This window comes from Streptopelia decaocto (genome assembly GCF_964273445.1).
Source record: "Streptopelia decaocto genome assembly, chromosome: Z".
Classification (NCBI taxonomy): Eukaryota; Metazoa; Chordata; class Aves; order Columbiformes; family Columbidae; genus Streptopelia; species Streptopelia decaocto.
This window is the reverse complement of record NC_138657.1, coordinates 82093564-82102649: the sequence shown is the minus strand read 5'-3', so window position 1 is coordinate 82102649 and position 9086 is coordinate 82093564. Positions and strand designations below refer to the sequence as shown.

The 9086-nt window shown below is 53.5% G+C and overlaps 1 protein-coding gene across 1 annotated transcript; it reads right to left on the bottom strand.

Annotated features, from left to right (window-relative positions):
* Positions 1–492: 492 nt before the first annotated feature.
* Positions 493–5905, bottom strand: GRP (gastrin releasing peptide). The gene is made up of 3 exons (XM_082074910.1): positions 5314–5905; positions 4491–4741; positions 493–871 (listed from the first exon to the last, which is right to left on the bottom strand). The coding sequence occupies exons 1-3, from the start codon at positions 5456–5458 to the stop codon at positions 818–820; spliced, it is 450 nt and encodes a 149-aa protein (XP_081931036.1). The 5' UTR covers positions 5459–5905; the 3' UTR covers positions 493–817.
* Positions 5906–9086: the final 3181 nt, after the last annotated feature.

Below are 9086 nucleotides of genomic sequence, written 5' to 3'. Positions count from 1 at the left end.
AGCAGGCGCTCACCTGCGCCTCTGGAAACCCCGCCGCACTCAGCACAGCCCCCAGGGGCCAGGTCCGTGTTCCCAGTTCCCAGCAGTGCCACCAACACCGCACCGCCTCCGTCCCCGCCGTGTTCACCTGGGTCCCCGCAGCCGCTTTCCTGCAGCCGCTCCCCCGCAGCCCCGGTGCCGCAGCCCTTGTGCTGCAGCCCCGCGCTCCTGCACCCCGGTGCCGCAGCCCCGCGCTCCCGCACCCCGGTGCCGCAGCCCCGCGCTCCCGCACCCCGGTGCCGCAGCCCCGCGCTCCCGCACCCCGGTGCCCGTCCGGCCGGGGGAGCCAGCGCCAGCTTCCCCACCAACAAAAATCACAGGCCAGGCTGCAGATCCGGAGGGAAAGAGCTGCAGTGGGAAAATCGTGCTGTCGCCTCTTTGTTACCAGCCGCAGCACAGCCAGATTCTGTTAACTCAAATGAAAACATAAACCCAGCCTCTTTATTAGTACTATTTATTGCAAATGTTGAAATGTCATGTAGTTTTGAACTAAGAGATGAACTGATTAGATAGGTAAGTCATATAATTAATTGGAAGACCCTTCCATGACAATTATATATATCAAAGCCATTCAAGTGAGAAAATGCAACCTTGAAAATGAAGTAGAGAGTTTAGTCATTGTTGAAACATAGAAGAATATGTGTATTTAGATATTTTACACAAAGGAAATCTTGTTTACAGGAAAGAGACCTTGTTGATTATCTGATACAATCAAGTGTTTGTGAAATATAGTCTCTTACGGAAACATTACGTTTCTTCATGATTTGGAGCCCTTCTTTCAGCTTGGAGTGCTCTCTTTCATATTCACAACTTGAAGCAGATAGTCCATCATCTAATAAAAAGAGAAAAATATTATTTATAGACCAGTCCTGAGAAAAGCCATTCACTAAGTTAATAAGCCTGATACATATCTGCTCTGTGTATTCACATAACAAACACATTCCCAATAATCTTTCCAAAACAGACCTCATTTGTCTTGGTTAACGTAATAACCAACTGCCAAAATAAGAGGAAAGTCATTCTCCCAAATAATTCTGTCTGCCATCTCATTTATATAGTGTCTCATTAGTGGCAAACAGCCAAGTTATGGAAATGATTCTAAGCTTATTTTCCAACTTACTTTTACACTTAGGCCAACTTGCAGGAGAGATTTCCCCTCCAATCCTCAACTGCTTTAGCTGTAATTTATTCACAGAACGAAGAGCAGGCGAGATCCTTGTTTGCCTGGCGCTGCCTGGAGCCAGGGCAGAGGCGACACAGCGCCCGAGCCGGCTCCCAGACCTGCCGCGCTCACGTGCGCTGCAGCGCTTTCTCTGCTCGGGGGGATCCTCCAGCAGTGCTGCGTTATTCCTGCGACACGCAGAGCACAACACAAGCACCAGTGGTAACTAACGCACTGAGTGAATCCGAGCTGGTAAGCAAGACCCTGAGTTGAGTTACCTGAAGTACATTATCCGTATTTACTTCTGCAGCCATTAGCTTTGGGAATTTCTGAGCTTAAATTTAAAATTCAGATTTTAAATCAAATCAGCTACATTTGAAACAGTCCGTGACAAAGTCCTCCTAGCACGTCTCTTCCCAACACAGCCTGCCTTTGCTCTGTTCGGCGGGCAGGAGCGTGGGGCTGTGCAGACGGACAGACGGACTCCTCGGTCAGCGTCTCTGCACGGGCACCCTGGAGTCGCAGCCCCAGACGGCTCTCGGGACAGCTGCTCCACCAGCCGACGGGAGGGTTCACCATCTACCTTCTGGGTCGCATTCCAGTACCTCAGTGACCCGCTCTAAATACGGCGTCTGGCTCCTCTTAGAATATGATTGCAGAAGCATTTAATGTCAAGTACAAACTTCCTGTACACGCTGCACCTTCATTGTCAGTTTATCTGGCCATCTGCCCTGGGCCAGGGAGCTGCATTCATCACCCTGTGCACAGCACCTCGGTCAGCTGGGGACAGCAGCACCTTGAAAAAGGTGCTGTCTGACCACCTGTGCAACTCAGAACCCTCACAGCCGAAAACCTGCGACACTGAACCCTCACAGCCGAAAATCCGCGACACTGAACCCACACAGCCGAAAATCCGCGACACTGAACCCACACAGCCGAAAATCCGCGCACCAGAATCCAAAGGCCATTGATGCTCGTGTATCACTGTCTACATGTACGACTGAATTTCATATATACCAGAATTCCACCTTTATACATTAAAAAGGTCTCCTTTGTTAAAAATAACAACTATCATGAATGTTTAGGAAACTATCACAGTCCTCTAGAAAGAAAAGCACATTCCTTCCGACCGCCAGCACCTGGGAAGTGGATCTCAAAGCCGTACATCGCCTGGCTTGGAGGTGCTGGGTTTTAACTTGCTGAAGCCAAAGAGAAGCAACACATACTGTCTTGTCCAGGCTGCACGCAACTGGGTATTCGTGTCCGACATGGGAAAGCACAGGTTATTGTAATACTTTCATATGTTTTACTTCGGGAGGGAGACTAAGTAACTGTTGAGTGCTGGAAATCAAAGGTTCTATGGAAAAATGAGGCTCTGCAAGTTTTTATGTATCTTAATCATGTGAAATACATCATTTTTTTACTAATAATGGGAGAATTCTGGATATTTCAGGCAATAATCTCATTACTCCACATACATGTTCAACACCTGACCACAAAAATATGGATATTAATTTAGGGCAAAAGTACACACATATGGATATGACTCAGCTTAATGGAGGCAACTTTCAGCCTTTGTAAGTACAATTTATTACCAGATACTTTTAGAAGACAAAACACTTCCCTTTTCACATAGCATCATGAATTTGTTCATCTGATTTGATTACAAAACTACACACTGCAGAGCTGAAGAGGAGATCAATCGCTTCCTTTTTAGATAGTATTGATGACCGTTATTAGAAGCATCACTGTCACAAAGCCATAGACAGGAAGAAACCCATGGGCAGCGTTCACACCAGCGGTGAAAGAGGCTTAAATCACAGCCTCGTTTAACAGGTACACTTTCACCCATGTTCAAGCGAAAGCCAACGGACTCACTGACTTCACTGCACCAGGATCTCAGGAGGGGGGCTGGGCTGAAGTCAGCACAGCAATATTAATTACATCATATTACAGTAGACATGGCAAGAAAAAATATCTTCCCATTCATGTCTTTAAGGGGGGATGTTCATCTTTTTATTCTATTTCAATGTCACCCAAGAGAATTCTGCAGCTATATCACCATTGCCATACCTGACACCTTACAAACAGGTTTCTAGCAAGTTCTGCAGTTTATGTTATGTCATTTGGACCCCATTTACTTTCTGCCAAGCCTCACTGATATCCTCCCAAGTGTATTTTATGAGATTTTCCAAAAGAACAATAATAGCGGTGAATCTCTTGCAAAGTCTTGTTGTGATATAGCACTAACACGCGCTCTCAGGGGGAAGAGGAGGCGGGTCCGAGGCGCACGCTGCAGCTTGTCAGCGCGGTGCGCTGTAAGAAAGGGCGCAGGCGAGCGCTGTAAGAGCGCAGTGCGCTGTAAGAAAGGGCGCAGGCGAGCGCTGTAAGAGCGCAGTGCGCTGTAAGAAAGGGCGCAGGCGAGCGCTGTAAGAGCGCAGTGCGCTGTAAGAAAGGGCGCAGGCGAGCGCTGTAAGAGCGCAGTGCGCTGTAAGAAAGGGCGCAGGCGAGCGCTGTAAGAGCGCAGTGCGCTGTAAGAAAGGGCGCAGGCGAGCGCTGTAAGAGCGCAGTGCGCTGTAAGAAAGGGCGCAGGCGAGCGCTGTAAGAGCGCAGTGCGCTGTAAGAAAGGGCGCAGGCGAGCGCTGTAAGAGCGCAGTGCGCTGTAAGAAAGGGCGCAGGCGAGCGCTGTAAGAGCGCAGGCGAGCGCAGTGCACTGTAAGCTGTAAGAAAGGGCGCAGGCGAGCGCGGCGCAGGCTGGAGAAACGCTGCCCTGAGAAAGTGGAGCTGGGAGCGGAAGCAGCTTCCCACCCGGCTGCTCTGTCCCGCGGTTGGCAGAACCTCACAAGCCAGGCAAAAGAGCAGCCCGACCGGTGCCAAGGGGAGTCAGTGCGGTGCAGCTTCACACACAACACGTTCTGCCTCCTTCCCGCCCCCTCTACTCACAGCTGCTCTTCACACCGGCTCGTTCTGCTGGGCTGATGGAGAACCTGGGGCTGAAGTGGCGAACTGAGGTGCTAGAAAAGAGTGGAACGACCAACCAACCTGAAGGGAATCAAGACACTAACATCTGCTTAATTCTTGCTGAATTTATGCCCAGTAGCAAATTCATTAATTAATGCCTGTGAGTGACAATTTGCAATCAAGTGTAGAGTCTTTACCAAATGACTAGCATACAAGATGCATTTCTGCTACTTTTCTGGACAATCCACAAGTCAGAGAAAGCTGATGTGTCACTGTACAATGGAATTTGAATATATGGAGTGTTTTTTACAGGTTTTATCTTACTTACCTCTTTCCAGCTGCTGTTGTCATCTGTCTCCCAGGGGCTCCTGGCATACCAGGGAAGCCCTCCCTTTAAAAACGGAGCACTTTGATTTTCATTTCCTTCCAGCAGCCGTAGCAAATATTTTGAGATTTCTTCCCACTTCAGATAGTCTTGCAGTTGCTTGATATTTTCGGGTAATGCTGAAAATGGGGTCTTGTTTTCTTCTCCATAGACATAAGGAAAATCTCCAGTGCTCTTTTTCCCCATTAGATGTCCTGTAGGAACAACGATGACAGCATGAAATTAACAAAAACGCGTATAGATTTGGTTGTTCAAGCACCAGCTGGAAGTTGTTATTGACTGACGGTACGGGGGGAGCGAAGGGAAGGGAGCGGGGATCACCCGTCGGCGCCGGCGGGACAAGATCGGCCCGGGCTGGGCTGCTCCGCGCCGAGCACGGCCGGGACCCGCTCCGGGCCGGGGCTCCGCCCGCCGCGCCTGGAGCCGCGCGGGACGGGCGGGGAGGCAGCACCGGGAGGCGGCCGGTGCCGGGCGCGGCTCCGCGCTCCCCGCTCCTGGCGCCGTTGCGGGCGCCGCCGCTCCTCCGCAACCGACGGCCGGGACAGCGCAGCCTCCCGGGGATCCCGGTGGGACGCCGGGTAGTTGGAACCTTCTCCTCCCGGCCGAGCCGCTGCCCCTCGAGGCACGGGAGGCGGCCGCGGGAGCAGCGGAGCGCCGTCGGGGCGGCCGCGGCGCCGGGAGGGTTGAGGAGCGGCCGGGAGGGTCGGGTGGGTCCGGCCAGCCGGGGTGGGGAGGGGGCGGGCGGGCTGCCAGGACGGTCACTTACCCACAGCCCAGTGGCTGCCGCGGGGGTAGATCTTGGTGAGCGCGGGGGAGCCCCCGGGCTGCAGGGGAGCCGCGCAGCCCTGCGCCGCCAGCAGCGCCAGCGCCAGCAGCGGCAGAGCCCCGGGCCGCCGCGGGCCGCCGCCCATCGTACCGGTGCCGCCGCTGGTGCCGCTGCCGAGCCGCTCTCCGGCTCCGTCTGGGCGCAGCGCTGCCGCTGCTGCCACCGCCGCCCCCCATTTATACGGAGCCGGTACCCGGAGCTCCCGCGCCTGACGCCTCCTCACGGGGCCGGGGCTGCGGCCGCCCCCGTGCCCCCGTCCTACCTCCGGCGGGGGCGGGAGCCGCCCCGGCCCTCCGCCCGCCCCCCCGCCCCGGCAGCTCCCGGCGGGTGGAGGCGAGGGGCTGCGGGGCCGGGGCTCAGCCCTGCGCGGCGCTGGGGACCCGGGGCCGGCACCCGCTCCACGGGCTCTCCCGGGAGCGCCTCCCTGCGCGCCCGGCCCGGCCCGGGCCCCCGCGCTGCCTCGCCCGTCCGGCCCGGGCGCGCCGGGGCTGGTCCCCGCGTCTGCCCGGCTCTGTGCCGGGACACCCGCAGCCGGCCCGTGGCGCCTCCGTGCCCCGGAGGGACGGGCCAGCCCCTCCCTCGGGGGTATTTTCTCCAGTACATTCGAAAAACAGGAACTTCTCAGGGGTTTGTTTTCCTCTGACCTCCCTTGGGAGCTCAGAGCGTGTGGGACCCATCAGCCGGAGGCCTCTCCAGCTGTGCAGGGTTGGCAGCTGCAAAGAGCTTCTTTTTATTTCCAATATAACAAATGCACTGTCACAAGTGACAGTAATGTGACACAGATTTACAGGGCTTTCTTCTCTACTTGCACAAAAACCCTGTGAACTTTCCAGCACTCTAAGGCACCTGGAACTGCCCAACTTCGTAACAGTTAATGGATTAAAAGATTTCCATAACGAAGAGGCAGTGCAGGGCAAGGGATGGATGAATCACCGAGGGAGGCAACGTGTGAATGTGAAGGCCGTGGAGAAATGGAACACTTACACACACTCCAGGCACATGAGTCGTTTCATTGGGTTGGAGGTAATGAGTAGTGGAGGGGTACAGGGTCCCAATGAGCTGCTGCTTGTCCCAGAGGAGAACAGGGACAGGGATGAAGTCATGTGGAACTGGAGCAGTTTATGGGGTGATTCTGCTGTCTGGAGAACCATGTTGGCGGGCAGAACGCGCAGGTAACGGAGCTGACTGCAAGGGCCGCGCCAGCTCCTCGCACTCAGCCCGCAGGCTGGGACCGAGCTGTCCCCGTGGAAATCCGAATTAACGTGGTTACTGGGCAAACTACCTGGTACAATCACTTTTGAAGTCCATTGTGTATCCTGCTGTATGAGCTAAATTGTTCCCTTGTTTTGTCTTAGTTTATTGCATCTTCTTTACAGATTAACGTGATTCATTCTTTTATTTTGGTTATTAATTATGCATTCTTGTTTAATTTACAATTGTGTTCTCCTGCCTCAATCAGGAGTTTCACTGCGCAGCCTGCAGTACAGACAGCTGATCGAATACAATACAATCCATGGGAAGGTCTAATTGTTCCTTGCAACTCAGGACAGGAACTGAGAATTCAGGAAACTGTCCATTAAAACGCGAACGAACCGACCGCAGACCCCCATTCCGGCTTCCCGAGGCTGCAGCGGCCGTGCCGACCCCTCGGCCCGGCTCTGGCCGGTGCTGCCCAGCCAGGAGCTCTTACTCAGCTACGCGTTGCCCAGAAGTCCTGCAAACAAATAAACCTCTCTCTTATTTTCTATATACACTTGGTACATTCCATGCGTTAAAGGCTGTGCCTTCACATTAAATCTCGTTCTGCATGGCTTTGAGCTGCTTCGAAATTGTTCCTTACACTCTCCCATTTGTATTACGGACTTAACGGAAGTCTAAATTAGTTTGCCCTTTAGGTAAAGTTACAGTGAAAAATTCTGATTTAAAGAGTCGGTCAAATACGGATTTGAATTTTCTTTTTAATTGGCATTACCTTCTGGAGTGGAGGGATGTTTTCGCCAAGAAAAACACACTTTCAGCATTTTTGTCATAAAACAAATACAAAAATCTGTTTAACTCCTTCAACCAATCAAACTGGGTTTTTTGAAGCAAACCACCACCAAAAACTCACTTCGAGATTTTTCCTGTTTTTCTGGAAAAGACCATAATATTCCCAAACTAAAGCAACCCTAATTACCTTTTAGTTTTACCTTTCGTGCTGACAGCCATCACGAGAGCCTTCTCCTAACTGAGCACATTCAAAGGAGGTTTATTCTGCTTTCAAAAGAAACAGACCTGGTGAGATCTTCATTCCCACAACCTGCAGGCGTCTCAATCCACGCACGGTAACGCACGCGAGGCTCCGGGCCCCAGCGGGAGCGTCGGGCGGCCCGTGTTCCTCCACAGCCCGGGCTGCGCGACCCACCCTTCCCCAAAACACACCGCGTTTCTCGTAGACTGTGCTGGACGCATCCCAAGCCCTGTCTGACCCGCAGGTAGAGCCGGGGCTTTGTTCTGCGTGGCTTTTGGGGCCAAGACACCTATCAGGACATTCTGAGGACCCTCCTCACCCTCTCTGGGAACAACTGGCAACGTTTTGCAACCAGAACTCACCGGAGCGCGGGGGCCGGGGTGAACACGCGGGTGGGGCTGAGGGTGACGCTGGCGGCTGTGCCGAGGGTGACAGCGGGGCCGTGCTGAGGGTGACGCTGGCGGCTGTGCCGAGGGTGACAGCGGGGCCGTGCTGAGGGTGACAGCGGGGGCCGTGCCGAGGGTGACAGCGGGGCCGTGCCGAGGGTGACAGCGGGGGCCGTGCCGAGGGTGACAGCGGGGGCCATGCCGAGGGTGACAGCGGGGCCGTGCCGAGGGTGACAGCAGGGGCCGTGCCGAGGGTGACAGCAGGGGCCGTGCCGAGGGTGACACTGGGGGTCATGCTGAACTGCAGTGGAGCCTCGGGGCTGCGGGCCCCGCGTGTGCCGGCGGCAGGGACAGCAGGGGCCCCAGCCCTGTGTTACTGCCATTGGTTGGTCGTAAGGATAAAAAAGGCAATATAGATTTATTCTAAATTATTTTTATGAACCTTTTCAAAAAAGTTTTTTTTCAATATTTGATATATTTGATAATACACAGAATATATGGGACTCCCCAACAGAGAAGGATGGCGGTACAATAAACATGTTATCAACTGAGTGACTTGTTCATTCTACGCAACTTTTCTCTCTTGAAGAAATCCAGTAACAGATTTGTGTGATTATCAGATTTACTCATTTAAAAATCCCTTTCTGCTTTTCACATATCCCATGGCAAAGTGAACTATTGTTGTGCTCCATGTCAGGAAATCATTAATAGGTTTTAAATGCTTTCACCACAATAACACACTTCAATTTGCTTCCTTTACATTTTGGAGAACTACAATTTTTCTGTCAGCAAGGCAGATTTTATGGGAAAACAAGGGGTGTAAGAGAAATGGAGCGGGTTCCACGCCCGTCTCCGCGGTGCTCCTGGCGCTGGAGGCGGCTGCGCTGCGCGCGCAGAGCAAACACCGGATCCAGCGCTCGCCGACCACGCGGCACAGTCGCCACGGAATGCTTGGTAAATGGTGAACACTGTGAGCTCGCCGATCTCCAGCACTTCAGACCTGCAGCTGGGGCCGGCGCTGTGCAAACACCCGAACAGACTCTGCCGTAACAGCTCCCTGAAGAACCGGAGACATTTTCCACAAGAGCTCCACAGCT